The 15,268-nt window shown below is 51.1% G+C and overlaps 1 protein-coding gene across 4 annotated transcripts in view; it reads left to right on the top strand.

Moving 5' to 3' along the window:
* Positions 1-14,740, top strand: part of Znf516 (zinc finger protein 516) — a 101,684-nt gene extending 86,944 nt beyond the window's left edge. For 2 of the 4 annotated variants that reach the window (XM_048806663.1, XM_048806664.1), the window contains exons 4-6: positions 3,535-3,642; positions 4,424-4,491; positions 10,685-14,740. In XM_048806663.1, coding sequence (XP_048662620.1) covers positions 3,535-3,642; positions 4,424-4,491; positions 10,685-10,744 — 236 coding nt within the window. In that variant the 3' untranslated portion in view covers positions 10,745-14,740. The remainder of the gene's footprint in view (positions 1-3,534; positions 3,643-4,423; positions 4,492-10,684) is intronic. The other 2 variants (XR_007348964.1, XM_048806666.1) reach the window with 2 other exon arrangements.
* Positions 14,741-15,268: the final 528 nt, after the last annotated feature.

Genomic DNA, 15,268 nt, shown 5'->3' with positions numbered 1-15,268 from the left:
AGAGCGCGACGCTTCCTGCTGGCCTCTGCGTCTGCCGTGGGGTCTCAGGTGCAGAGCAGCTGCACCATGGACGTGCCACCCAACACTGAACACACCTGAGGTTCTGCTTTCCACCTGCTTCTGCTCAGAAGCAAGGCCTGTGTGTGCTTGGGTGGAGGTGGGAGAATGAGGGTGGTTTTGAGTCGTATCTGGACAAGATCTCCTTCCTCCCTAGTCAGCGAGTCATTCTGGTTTAAAGCCTGGGGGTGCCAATACTTTCTGACTCTTCTCTCATCCCCCGATGCGTTTGCTGTGTGTCCCCTACAGATGTGAAGACCACAGCTTCTCTGCAGGGGGCACCCACTGGACACACAGCCATGGCAGCACCTGCAGGCAGGGTAGATGCCACCCGCTGTGTGTGACATGGCTGAGGACGCCATGCGTGGTCGTGCCACGGGGTGGACCCCCTGTGTCCAGAGAATGCACCATGATGCTCCTCAGCCACCATGATGGTTAGGAAGCAGCTTCTCAGAGGAGTTCTGCATGGTTTTCCCTGATGATGCTTCTGTAGGATTGAGTCATTTGGGGGCCCCAGCACAAGAGGAGAGAAATGACTGTCCCTGTCTTCTTGGGAACATGAAGTGTAAAAGCCTCTGCATTTTCTGAGATCTGCTGCAGTGTGACCACCAAGTTTAGAAACATGACTGTAGCACAAGTGGTTCATTGATGCAGGAGTAGTAAAATACCCAGCCACGTGTGTCTCTCCAGACCTCAGGGCCTGCCTGTGTTGTATGATAATGTGGATTTCAGAGCAGAAATGTGAAGATAATGGAATGATGATTCTAAATAAAATAACATGCAAGGTCTTTCTTATTATAGCTCTCAAAAAATCGCTCATACCAAGGATGTATTAGCATGACGATTGTGTGTGCTCCCTGAGCAAGTTCCAACTCTGTGCGTGGAGACTTGCTGGTCTCCCTGTGCGGGCGTGTTGCCTGTGATAAAAGCCATGTGGTGAGGCCGTGTGTGCCCGAGGCTGGCTTGGGCCTTCTCTTCACTCTCCAGGCCACCTTCTGCACACACCTGAAGTTTCTGGGTCAGCGTGTTCGGACTGCTCACCTGCCAGTCATCAGTTCAGCTGAAGTGTATGACCTTTTGGATGAGCTCTCTGTTTTGGCCTAGGCTTTGCATGATGTCATTGTCCACAGAGGACCAGCACCCGTCCTTCAGGAGTGAAGAGAAGGTGCTCTGGGAGATGCACGGCAGATCAGTGGTGGGTGTGCTCACGCACACGTGCTCTTTCACGACGTTCAGGTGGGCTTGGAAGCACCGATCTTCCTGTTGGTGATTGAGTAAGAAGTAATTTCCAGTTAAAATAGTTACGCAGAAAATGATGATGTCGCCGTTGTTGGATGTCGTGGGTGCTGGTGTCTGCTCACCCGTAGGTTGTGTGCGGCCCCTAGACGCTGTCCAGACTGTACCGAGGAAAACCACAGGATCGGGGTGCTGGCCGGAGCTGTTTCCCAGGGGCTGGCTGCAGAGTGCGGACGGAGAAGCTGGGTGGGAGCGCAGTGGCTCTCTGGTGGAGCTTTCCTAGACGGGAACGAGGGGAGGCCGGCACTCCCGAGCAGCTGAGCGTCAGTCAGCACTGGGCAGGCCGAGTGTGCCCCACAGGGGGCGGGCAATCCCAGAAACTTGGCTGTCAGCGTGGGACTCCTCGGGCGTCCATCGGAAGCTTCCCCGGGGTGGGGGATGCAGCTCAGAGGCTGAACACCTGGCCAGCGCGCATGCGGACCTGGGTTTGCTCCAGCACTGGCAGGGGAGGGGAGCGCTGGTTCGTGTGCTTTAGGCATGAACCCTTTGCAGACACAGGGTCTGCTGCTTTTCTCGGTTCCTGGGCTGCCACCTCCTTGGTTTCCCTGGCTTGCTTTCTGGGTTTCTAGTTAGATAGAATCCCATTTGTGCATTTTTGCTTTGGCTGCCTGTGTTTTGGGGGTTATAGGCAACAAACCATTGTCCAGACCAAAAGCCTTAGAATCGGGACCGTGAAGCAGTAGCATCATGGGTGCCCAGGACACCTGGGCGGCTCCCGCCTGAACGGCCACCGTCCTTCTATCATGAGCAGGCTCCTGTCCATGCTGGGCAGTGGCCTGTGGCTGTAGACGGGTACTGGATAGAAGTTCTCTCCCTGGGCTTTCTCTGTTCCTGAGCAAGGCAGAGAGATGCCTTGGGCTTCGTGGGCAAGTTCTTAGATTTCTCTAAAAATCTTTTTCTCATGATCTGTCAAATAATAAACTGGACAAGGGCTGGGCTTGAGGCTCAGTGGCAGAGCGCTGGCCTAGCACATGTGAGGCACTGGGTTCGATTCTCAGCACCACATAAAAATAAATAAAGATCCATTGACAACTTAAAAAATATTAAAAAAAAATTGGACAAGATCTACCTTGACATCTGTATACTGTGTTCCTATTTCCCCAGTGTTATGTTGCCTAAGGTGACTTTATGCTGGTCTGCGGAGCCACTCTGAATTGGGCAGGAAAAGCAGGTTGAACACGGGCCTTACAGCCGGCTTTCACTGTGGGTCCTCGTCTTCCTTGCATTAGCTTTCATAGTCAAACGTCAGACTTTAAGGCAGAAATGCTCACTCAGTGATGGTCCTTTTAAGAATTTGTTGCTCAGGCCTGACTTTCTAGTTGGTATCCCTCCCTGGAGTTGAGTTCCCATGGGCACCCAGAGGCAGAGGGCAGATTCTTTGGGGCTGCTGTTACATGGAAAGCAGCTTTTCCACAGCAAGAGCAGGGCAGGAAAGGGACAGAGAGAGCAAACCCCCGGCCCTTCCTTTCCTCCCAAAGCCAGTGGAGTCTCTTTGGATCCGAGGAAACACAAGCCCAGGGCTCAGGTCCAGCGTAGTCAGTGATCTTCCAGGACAGCTGGGTGTTGTTACCTCTCACCAAAGCTCCTGGGCCACCACCGTGCGTGCCCGGAGCTGCCGCCTTGCCGGCTGGCTTGGGGGGTCCCGTTTGTCCCTCTCTGCTGGGGCAGACAGGAAGGAGAGTCAGGGGGTCTGGCTGCTGAGGGCCGTGCTCACTCAGGCAGGAGCCAGGGGCACTGCTGGGCTCTGGTCCTGGCCACTTCCTGTTGTCTGTATGCATCACCTCTGTCACGCCCTGTCACTCTCATTTGCCCGACAGACATGCTGCTTGACAGCTGAGTGGTGGTGGCCGTGCATCCAGCTGCTCAGAGCCACACGCCCACCACAGCCCAGCAGCCCAGTGGTGCCTCCTGGTCCCCATCCTGTCCTGGAAGCAGTTTTTAATTCCCTGTAATTTATGCACCCTGCAGTCCTGAGCATGCCTGGTCTGTCAGCCGAGCTGAGATGAAGGCTGGCAGTTGTCACCAGGGCCTGGAGGTGGCCTCCCACGCTGATGAGTTAGACAGACTAATGATGTTTTCCTCTTCCCCCCTCTTCCTACCCTCCCGACTCCTCACCTCCATGCCAACCACACCAAACGTGCCATGCCACACCACGCCACACCACGCCACGCCACGCCACAGCAGGGACGCTGCGGACACAGGCTCGCCCGGGAGACTTCGTGTGTGTCGAATGCGGGAAGAGCTTCCACCAGCCAAGCCACCTCAGGGCCCATGTGCGGGCACACACAGGTACCACCGTCCCTGGGCAGCATGGTGTGGGGGCTGCGTCCACCAGTCGTTGGTTCACGTTGTGCGCATGTGTAGACTGCAGGTGCGAGCTCCTCTGTTCAGCACCTGAAAGGATTTCCTTCTTTCTATCTTTGCATCCCAAGTTGCATGTGGTTTCACTTGAGATAAGGCTGTTTGAAGTGTTCTCTTTTAATTAAAGTAGATGCTTCAGAAATGCATATGCTAATAATCACATTGTCCTCAGTACAAATGGAAATCAGAGTGCCCTTCCAGCCCAAACAGGGCCAGCCGTGGCCAGACTGGCTGGACCGTGGATAGGCCCAGAATCCTCTGGTTGGTCAGTGGTGTCCTGCAGAGCCCTCAGCCCTCTGCAGGGAGACCTGACCGGGCAGCAGACAGTGTCAAGACAGAGCAGGAGCCTTAGAGAGATGGGGTTAGCGTGCTTCATCAGGAGTGAGAAGGGCACACCCGTAAGCAGCCCGATGCAAAGTGATGTGGGCCAGATGTTCAGTAATGCAGGAAGAGGGTCCCTTCACACACACTGGTAATGAGCGTTGTCAGTGAGGGTTTTCTTCTCTAGCAGAGTCGAATTAAAGAGGGCAGTGGCCCCAGGCAGCCATTATCACAGTCTCTTACTGTAAGTGTCACGGTAAATTGGTATTTTCCCGCCACAGGCTAGGCACTGGTGTCTTTTAGTGAGAGTGCTAAATCTGTCGTGGGCTCGTCAGCGTGCATGCCCAGGAAGCTTGCCCATCTGCTAATGGACACCTTGTTTCCACAGTGGTGTTTGAGTGTGACGGTCCCCGAGGTTCCGAAGTTCACACTGCCTCCACGGATGCTCCCAAACAAGTAGGTCCTACACATAATTGGGTGTTTGGGTTTCAGCGTGGTGTTGGGAGGTGCTTAATGGGACACCACCAGAGCACCAAGGGTGTTCCACCAGGGGAGTGGTGGTACTGCCGGCCTCATTCACAACCCGCCCTTGGACAGTCCCCAGGTGATGGGTGAACATCAAGAGGTCAGGGGCACAGGGCTGGGGGGCGATGGTGCTGGGGGGCAATGGTACTGGGGATGATGGAAAACCCTAGAAATTCACGCTATTTTTCCCCAAATGGCTGGAGTCTTGAGTTCACTTGAGAGTGAATTACATTTAGCCTCTTTTACAAACACGTTTGTGCTTCTCTGTAGGGAGTGTTTGTGGCCAGCATGATGAGCGTGGTGTTACAGGGCTGTGTGCCTTGGTTCTTGTGCTGTGGGCATTGCTTGGCATGGCAACAGTGCATTAGGGTGCCTGTGTATGCGTGCATCCATGTGTGTGCCTGTGTACACCTGTGTGTGTGCATCTGTGCGTGTCCGTGTATGTGAGCACCCGTGTGGGCCCATGTATGCCTCTGTGTATGGGCACATGTGTGCATACGTGTGTGCCTGTGTTCACCTGTGTGTGCATCCATGTGTGCACACCTGTGTGTACATGTACCTGTGTGTGTACACATTTGTGTGCATCTGTGTGCATGAGCACCCATGTGTGTCCCCTCTGTGTGTGCCCCGTGTGTATGCATCTCTGTGTGTGCCTGTGTGCCTGTGCTCCTGTGCGTACATCCATATGCACCTGTGTGCTTCTGTCAGTATGTGGCTCTCACACGGGGGCCAGTGGGTGAGCATAGAAAGTGACAGAGCCTTGTGTGTGCCTGGTCCCCAGGGTTGCTCCACAGTGTCGGCAGGGCCCCGGGTGTCTCCTGTTACCTCAGGTAGGCAGAGGGCAGGTGCTCTCGGGCTCCGATCCCTTTTCTGCCCTCCCTTTGTCTTGTCTGCACATGTGCATTCTCTGTGCGATGTTCCTGCCCTCTGATAAGAGGACTCTGACTGCAGACTCTGCCCTGCGCACAGGTCAGCTTTCTTTCCCATAATAGATGGGCCCAAGGTGTTCAGTCTGGGCTCAGTGAGCACACCTCTCAGGACCAGCCCCTAGGTTGGATCCCATACTCGAGGTCAGGGCCTCTTGTGGTGGCTCTGTCTTTCCTTTCCTTGACAGTGCTTTTGTTGACCCATCGTGGAACATTCTGGGTCGGTAAGAAAGTTCCATTTTCCTTGAGATACTTTGGAACTGTGTCTTTAAGAATTCCCATGGAGACTTGTGGGCCAGAATAATTGGAAAGCACATCAGTAGTGGGTAGAGGTTTAAATGTTAGGGTTCTTCTTTCTCACTCTGCAGTTCTCATTATTTACAGAAATTACAACTGCAGTGTAGCATAGGCTCTGTGCTAGATGTCCCCAATGTTTTTGTCGCTGTTTATGTGTAGAATGTGCCTCGTTATACTTATCAGCCTTTCCTTTTTGGGCTTGGAGTGCTCTACTAACATTAATTAATACTTAAATCAAATTCTTTTCCTGTGGGCTTATGAAGCTATAGATCATGGGGGCTTTCTTTTGGATCACACGATGCTGCGTACTCATGTAGTGATCGTATGCTGTGACAGAAGTTGACATACACTTTTACATATACATAATAGACGCTCAATTGTCCGGTCGAAACAATCCTTGGAAATTGAGTTTTCTGGTCATCATGTATTCCCCCGTGAACGGGGTTGACTGGGTATCCACTGCAGGGCAAGCTGAGGCCAATGCTTTTCCTGCTTCTGTGATTCTTAAGCTCCCATGCTTGGTTGAGACAAGGTCACAGGTGCCTTGCCTCGCAACAAGGGTGGAGGGTGGACATTCCCAGAGGAGAGCCCAGAATGTGAAAGACCTGAAATGGAAGAGTGTGATCTGTTGGAGGAGCTATCTGAAGGTGAGCGTGGCTGGAGGAGGGCAAATTGGAACAGGTGGGCAGAAGTGAGGGAGAAGGCTGTCCTCACTGGGACACGGAGTGTCCATGCTAGAGCACCCAGTGGAGGGCTGACATCTGCCGACCCAGCCTTGTGGACTTGTGCAGGTTCTGGGCCGGGGGCTGGGCAGCCCTTTGCAGACTCTTGAGGTGAGAGACTCGGCAGCCCAGTTGGGGGGCTGGAGGAGGAGGGAAAATTCAAGAGAGGCTGGGGAGGAGGTGGGGTGCAGGGGTCCTGGCTGCAAGGGAAGGAGAGCGATTGGGCCCACTCAGCGCTCTGAGTGAGGCAGCTACATGGGCCAGCCCATTCCAGAGCCTGGAAGGAGAAGCAGGGTGGACCCATTTTCAGAGTAATTGTCAAGTCTGAGGTGGCTTTTGGATGAGAAAAAAGGGCATGTCCAGCAGGCAGGGATGCACTGGTTTGGATGGAGAGGAAAGATTCTAATGAGCCTCTTTCTGCTGGATAGCTGTCAGCACTGAGTTCATTCAAGGTCAGCCACTTCCACCCAGAGACCTGAATGGTGTGAAGTGTTAGGACAGCGGCCCTCTCACCTTGATGCCCCCTGGGTTTCCTGTCTGTGGAACAGTGAGGGCACACTTACTGGGCACAGTAAATGAAGAGGTGCAGCACCTGGCATGGGCATGCATCCAGCCAGGTCTCCTCCTGAGTTGTTCTGGGAATGAGCTGTTGTCCTAGTAACCAGGGAGCACGGTGAGCAACATGCATGCAGGCACATGGGAAGCCATGTCTGCACAGCCACCAGCAGGTACTAGGAACCTCCCCTAGGGCCTCTGATCTCTGCTGGGTGTCCTTGCTTTCTCAGGGCCACCTGGGCTTGTGTGTGCACGTGCCTCATTTAAGAGACAGGTGTCTCATTAAAGGCAGGACACGAGGAAACCCAGCTTAGGAAGAGTTTTGTCTTCTGTCTTCCATTCATGCATCCAGCTGCTAATTGTGGTTCTCACAAGACCCCCAGTTGAGAACGGCTGTTGTTGGGTGCTAGGTGTCCAGCCATGGAAAACTGCCCGACTTTCCATGTTCGTGTTTTCTGAATTAGAAAATTCTAAGAAACCCTAGCACACACGATCTCCAGTGGAACAGTCTCGGAGTTGAGAGCTCCAGGTGAGTCTATGGAACCGATGTCACTTGTCCCAGGCCAGAATCCAAGTTCTCATCAGCACACATGAACTTTGAGGAGACGCGACACAGTGTCCTTTGCTGTGTGTCTGGGAGCAGTCTCTCTTCTGCAGCTGTCCCATGTGAGCCTCTTCCACGACAGGCCTGGACTTTCCCAGAGCGGCAGTGAATCCCACTGATGGGCAGGTGTGGGATGGGCAGTTTAGCCTCTGGAGTTGAAAATAGGGTTTCTAGGAGGTAGCTCATGATCACTACCTCTTGCCTGGATATCTCATTCTTTTGAATTGTGTGTGTGTGTGTAAAACTAGAAAGACGTAAACGTTTTTAGGCACTGGCAGCAAAGAGCCATCTTTGTTTGTGGGCACCTGTGGGCAGCTCCTCTAAACCAGTGGATGGATATCTTTGTCCACTGGGTGCCTTCCATATTTTTGTTGAAGACAGACCTGTCCACATGGACAGCCAATCCTGGAAGCCACATTCTTACAGAGAGGAGGTGTTCATACATACTGTCTCTTTAAGATGCTTTTCCTGTTTTCACGTGATTGTGTAGATGCTCAGGCCCTGGTGGTCACAGGATGCATTAGAAAGGACATGTTTTGAATGACCTGATGAGACGAGGTGGGGTGCTCTGGACGTGTGAATGCCCAAGTAAAACTGGGAGGTTTGCTTACTGTTGCGGCAGTGAATTGCTTTAACATTATCATGTTGTCCTTAAACATTAGGGATTAAAATACTTTCTGAAACCAAGAAAGATGAGCCTCTCATCCCACTGGTTTTGGGTTTTAAAAGACCAAATTGGCTATCGAAACATTGAGTCTGGTATTTTGATTTGTTTGGATTTCTTGCTAAAATTTAAAGACTATGATTAGTAGTTTATTTCTTATTATTCTAAGTGTTATTTTAAAATAGTTAAGCTGGAGTAATAATTCCATTAATCAAAATAACAGGAAATGAAAAAATAAATGGCAACCTAACTTGTCTCATTTTTAACTATGGATATTATGCTGCAAGTGATGGAGAGTCTTGTAGGTTGAGAATTTTGCAGGTGGAGAATCTGGTAGATTGGTGTATTTGAAGATATGTGTGATCTATTTTTAGTATCACTTTTAGGTTCTCAACATCATGTATATCACATTTCAAAATGAAGGTCATTTGTTTACATTTTTCTTATTCATAAAACCAAACGAGCATCTTAGGACTAGTTATTCATTTTCTCTAATGTGCTACCAAAAGTCATGGGCAGCACTGGCACCTTGTCACGAGCCCCTGCTGACCGGCTGTGTGTTGGGGAAGGTCTTGGTCCACAAGTTGTGCTGCGTGCTGGTCCCTGAGCCTGGGTATCCCGTCTGCCTGTCTGATACAGGCCCTGTTCTGGAGGCTGAGCACCTCCATGTGCGGCTGGAGCACAAAGGGCTTCTTTGCCAACACTTCTTTGGCACATACTCATGACTGCATGTACGTGCCCTTACCTCGGAAAGCAGGGGGAACCAGACTTCATGAGTTGCAGAAGTCAGTCTCTGTCCTGCAACGTGAGCAGCCCTAAGGAGAGTGTCAGCATCACTCAGAAGCTAGGGTCTGTGTCACTGTTTTCCCTCCCAGGGGAAAATGCAGCTTGCATGTGGTCAAAATGTTACAGTGTGTCCACTTCATGAAGGTGTTTCGGGGTTCTGTTCTATCTTCCATTCATTAAGAACCCTGCAGGACTGCTTTATTGAATAATAAGATGGTGGCCTCAATGGATCAGTGGTCTAAAATGACTCTAAAAATGAGGCATGGGAATGCATCTTTTCAATTATAAAGAGAAAACAGGACCTGGGCATCTGGATTTATGGACACAACTTAACAGTCTTCTTGGGTTTATCCAAGCTTTGCAGACCTAAAATGCACATTTTAAAACTTCCTGAGCCCTGTGGTTTAGCACCCCAGCCCCCTCTTGCATATCCTCTGTTGGGGGTTGTTGGTGCTCATTGTTCATACCTGACACTCTGTCCACTGCAAGTCTTTGTGGTCAGTGCAAAGGTGATTGAAGGCCAGTGCTTCCAGGGCTGCAGTCTATACAAATTGTAGACACACAGGACACTGTACATCCACATACATCTTCTCTTTGTGAATGTGCCCTGATAGGTCCTTCTGGGACCTACTGATGGTGAACGTCCCACCGAGCCCCCAAGATCTCCCAGCATGATACTGCTGTGCAAAAGTCACTGCAGGAAGTTCACTAGCTACATGAGGGAGTTTTATCACATCCCCATTGATTTCTGCTTCCCATACCTCAGAGGCACTGCCGTCCACACTCTGCCCCCACCCCAACCCCGCGTGTGTTTGCGGAGTATCTTCTGGCTTCCACCGTATGTCAACTGGCAGGTGTGATGAATGCAGACCAGTTTTAAGTAGCAGTTTTCTGAAACTGATAGCTCAAGAAGAGCACTCAATTTGTGATGTCTGCCAGAGCTGCCTTATGTCTAGGGTTCCGTTGGCATAACTGGAGACTGGAACTTTCTGTGAGTGTGGTGGTTTGTGTGTGCCTGTTAATTTCAAGCAGTCTGTTTCACTCCGTAAGTGTTTTAGTTGGATGTTACTATGGTGCGGTGAGATTAATCTCTCCATGTTGCTTTGTCCTCAGATGGCAAGTGACACTACTCACATGGTGGCACTTCAGATGTCACTTGTGAGTGCTGCAGGCTCCAATCACACTTGCTTTTACCTTGCGGTTCACCCTAGGATACCACTGCTATTTTTCCAACATGGTAATTATTTACAGAAATTGGTGAAAGCTCTCTCAGGTTCTGACAGACCTACCTGTATGGATGGCCTAGACGGAGCCATGGGACTGTCATTCCCCCTGGAGTGCTGCCTCTCAGTGCTCCCCACCTCCCCTCCTGCCCCCTTCAGCCTCTTCTCCAGGGCCAGCTGGTTCACCACTTCCTGCGAACCCTGGAGGAGTCCAGTGAATCTGGCAGAATCCCTGGGAAGGGTCTGGAGCTGCAGTCGGGGCTTTGGCCTGGGAGTGAACTTGAACCAGAAGGCTCCAGGAGGGAGGAGGAGGATCTGAGCTGCTCTGTTCTCTTTTTCTCTCGCAGGGGGGAGACCACGCCCACCCCGGCGCCGCGCAGACCCTGCCCCTCAGGAAGGGAACCTAGGACGCCCGCGCCCCGCGCGCCCCCTGGCGGCCCTCGGCGGTGTCCTCCCAGACGTCCTGGCTGCCGCCCCGCTGCGCCCCGCTACGCCCCTGACCATCCAAGGAGGAGCCTGAGGCCTCCCGACCAGACACCTCGGCCGGAGCCACCGCACTGCAGCGGAGCCTGGTGGCGAGGCCTCTCCCCGCTGAGGCTTAGGAAGCGAAGACGCCCAGCCCGGAGCCCGTGCAGGCCGCGCCTCTGCCGCCCTCCGGCCACCGCCCGCTGGGCGAGCAGAGGTGCAGCGGGCACAGCGGGCTCAGCGGGGCTCCAGACGTCCGCGGCCTCCGAGACAAGATTGAGACACTGGAAAAAAAGAAACTTGTGTGTTGGACGGAGCAGAGAAGCTAAGCACTGTAGTTGGAGCCCAGAGCTCAGCGGGACTGTCGCGTGGTGTCAGGGCGGAGGTGCAGCCGAGGTCGAGGAAGCGATACTACTGCCTCTCCGTGTCTTAGTGGGTGTGGACAGTAGAGAACACGGGAAGGAGGTGGCCTTCAGGAGCCGTGGAGATCGGGTGCGGTGGAGAAGGGGTGAAGGATCCCCACCGCGCAGAGGTCCGGCCCCTACCTGCCGGCGGATGCCTGCCTGCGAGCGCGCTCTGCCCACCTTCCTGCAAGTCCAGCGGAGGAAGCACGTCTGTCCGCGGGACGGGTCGCGCTGCTTTGGGAAGGAGAGCTAGTGGGACACGAGGACAAGCAGGCTTCTTTGTTTAACTCAGGACCTTTTTGTAACAGGGCTACATTCTGCAAACTGCTCACAGAGGAGGGCTGCACGTCTTAACCAGTTACCTAGCCACTGAGTCCTCCCAGTCTGGGCCTGTTGTAGTAATGGCAGAAGAACCCCTGAGCAGAGGGGGCCCTCAGCACTAGGGTGCCGGGCTCCGCAACCTTCTGCTCCCCACCCCACCTCTCCCCTGCACCACCCCAGCAAGTAGGTGTCTTTCCTCTTGGGCCTGGTGACCTCCACAGGGCGAGGAACGGCTCCCGGCCAGTGGGGGTCACCAGACTGCGGGTGGAGACGCTCTATATACCTCTTCCTCGTGGTGCACAGCGAGGGTTGGTGGTGGGTGGTGGGGGTTCGGCCCGCGACAGAGGACCTTAGACCATGCAGTGTACGCATCTTAATCGTATTTCACAGATATAAATATTTTCTTTTCCTATTGCCGTGACACTATGTGTGATGGTAATATTTCTGAAAGTTTCAGATTTTTGCACATATGATTTTATGCATTATCAAAAGTTACTGCTGCCTTGAATGAAGATGTTCTGTGAAATTTTTTGCAAAAGCTTTACTAGTTTTTTTTTAATTGTGAAATTTTGTAAAGGCAGGAAATGGATTAAAATGAGCATGCTAAATATATTTTTCAAAAAAAGCAATAATTTTACATGTACAGAAATTATCCTAACCTTTAATACTGGTGAGAGCAACAGTTTACTTAATACAGTAATGGATTAGTGCAGTTTTTGTAGAAAATGGGCTTCTGATACAAAGACTTTGTTTAAACACACACACACTCCCAAAGTGTGCTTTCCTGTTCTAATGATTTGTTGGATTATTATATTATTATTATTATTATTTTATTGTTATTGTTAGTTAATGTTTGGGTCTGGATTCTATTTGTTACTGAGTTTAAATTACTTGACAGTTGAGGTGGCGGCCACACTTGCAGACAATGCAACGTAACTGCTAGCTTATGTATATCTATCTATCTATATTATTTTTTTTACTTATTTTTTCCTGATAATATTACACAGATATGTATGGGAATGATCTGTCTTGGTGTGCTTAGGAATGTCCGCGCGCACGTCGCATGACATCGTGGGGTGTTCTGGGAAGTTACTTGGAGTGAGGTGCTGAGGTGCCTTCCTCTGTCCACCTAAGATGTCAGAACACCCTTCTGTTGGTTTATGTCTGATCATTTTGATAGTTTCCCCAAAGTGATCATTTCTGCGTTTTCTTGGCTTTTATTTTCTTGGCTGAAAGTAAACGGTGACAGGGACGTTTAGGGACTAGCGGTCTGGTCCTGTCTGTTCTCTGTGTTTTAGTTATTAAAAGACCTTCTGTACCCAAAGTGACACACAGGTGTCGTCTGCATTCTTCCTGTTTCAGAGCGACCTGGGAAAGCGCAGATTCACCCGACCTCCTGCCCAGTTGGTCTGGGGGGGAGAGGGGTGAGCCTTCCCGCTGTGGCAGGGTGGCCTCTGAGTCTGGCTCCTGGGAGAGCAGTGCGAGGACGGCGGGCCCCCACTGTGTCCCCCACCACCTGGAGGGCTGGCTCCTTTCTTCCTCTGATCATCAGTATTGTATTGGTTTGTGAGTTTGTTGATGTCAGTTCAACCATAGTATTTAATATGATTTATGATTTCTTATTTATTTAGCCACTGTGTTTTGATTCACTTCTCTGAATGATGGTCTCACACGATACGCTTCTAAGTCGCCTCTGACTGTTAAACTCTCTACTACCTCTGCTGTCTGCCGTCTCCTTGTGTCCTAACAGATTTACAGTATTGGTCTAGTGTGGCTTAGACCACAAAGGGTTCAGCTGTCCACCCAGCTGTTCTGTCCCTGCCCTGACCTGTGTGCTTGCTGCTTCCTGGCTCTGCTCGCCTGACCAGCTTCACCCACCACCTTCTCCCTGTCACCTTCCTCCTCCTCACTCACATCTCCTCCTCCTCTCTGAATTCACATAACACACAAATGATGAGCTTCTAAAAATCCTTCAGGTTAGTTATTCACTCATAGTCCTTAATTCAAAGAATGAACATTTAAGTCCTCCCCAGTGCAGATGCTAATCGTCTTCTCTGGGAATTGACCACTGTACCTGTCCGCGTTTCTTCCTAGAGAGTCTTGTTGTAATCTTAGGTGGGTGCATTTCACCCTTGTCAACTCAAGACAGATTTTGAAGCCAAGTGGATTTTTCCTTTTTGGTTCTAAAAAGTATTAAATATTTTAAGATGTGCCCCCGATATTTACTTATTTATTTTTTAACCCAAGGGAAACACTGGTTTTTTAAAAGTAAGGTGCTCTAGGAAACGGCAGCTGAGAGCTGCAGGGGTCACTTGGTAGGACGAGGCCCACTGATGCTGTAACAGGCTTGTTACCCTGCGCCTTCTGCCTGGCCTTGGGGCCGCCCTGCTGGGCGCGGGACCCAGGCATCTCTGTAAGGCACATGGAGGTCTCAGGGCCTCACACCTCTCAGGGTGCAGCAGGTGGCAAGCCCAGTTTCTCTGGGGCCTCTTGGGTGGTGATTCTGGTCATTTTCTGTTCTTTCAACCAGAAGAGCAAGTGCAGTTGATGGGGCGATTGGGGTGTCTGCCAGATCAAAGGGAGTGGGTGCAGTCCTCGGTCTGTAGGGAGGAGAGCACCCCTGTACTTACAGCCAGAGGCTTCGCCAGCATCCCTCCAGATGGAGAGCCCACCCGACCAGCCGAGAGGCTCCCCTAGACAGACAGGAGACTGCTCTCGGGGCTTCCCCCTTTCCGCCCGGACAGTATCTGAAGGAACGTTTGTGTTTTACTGCTTTTAGCTTTAGTGACTTATCATTTGCAGATATTTATTCACTGAGCAAGAAAAACAGAAATCACAGGTGAGGACTTGTGGCAGTGATGAGGTCCTTGTTTGCCGAGGTTCACACACACTCCAGAGCCCTGACTCGCCTCCGGGGAGTGACCCACCCAGGGCCACCCAGCAAGGGAAACGTCCATTCTTCATCAACTTCCTAACTGTACTTTGAGACAGTAAAATGCAAAAGACCATAGAATTTGTATTTCTTTTTTTAAAATACAATTTATAACATTATATTTTGTACTCTTTATATTAGAATTTGTAACTAGATTGATGTATTTAACTCTATTTCTGAAAAAGTAATTCAGTGTTTCAGTTGTGTGATAAAAATATTTAGATAAAACATATTCATTCTATTGGAATTTGAAATAAATAAAGACATCTTGGAGTTCTTGAGATTTGTAAGACCTTTTACCCTGTTTCAGAAGGTGGCTTAAGTCATTCAACAGCCGGGGTTATTTATTTTTGTTGGCTGAATATAGACCAAAGTGTTAATGTTCCTTATTAATATCAACGTAGTAGTTCTAGGATGATTTGAAAGATATTCATCTAAAGAGATGCCAGAATATCCAGTGTGATTTCAAGTCCCCCGTGGCCTGCAGGAGATGTGTGTGCTCTGAGGGAGGAGGCTTGCTGGCCTCTTCTCCCCGCACACCTCCCAGTACCCCTCTCTGCCTCTCGAGCACACACGGGGCTCTGGTGCCACTGGCAACCCCCAGGGGCCACGTGGGAGTGGACGTGAACATGGTACAGAATCGGCCACACCTGAGTAAGACCAGTGTACCAGAAGATGGGCTCCCTGGGGCTGCTACTGTGCTCTGCTGTGGTTTGCTGACATCAAAAGCAAGGTGTCAGGCCATCGGGGCAGTGACACTACTAACCAAAAAAAATAGCCTGTGTTGAAGTCAAAGATGTGCTTGTGTC

This window comes from Marmota marmota, unplaced genomic scaffold, assembly GCF_001458135.2.
Source record: "Marmota marmota marmota unplaced genomic scaffold, marMar, whole genome shotgun sequence".
Taxonomy (NCBI): domain Eukaryota; kingdom Metazoa; phylum Chordata; class Mammalia; order Rodentia; family Sciuridae; genus Marmota; species Marmota marmota.
Note: the sequence above shows the minus strand (reverse complement) of the source record. Positions and strands in the feature narration are given on the sequence as shown.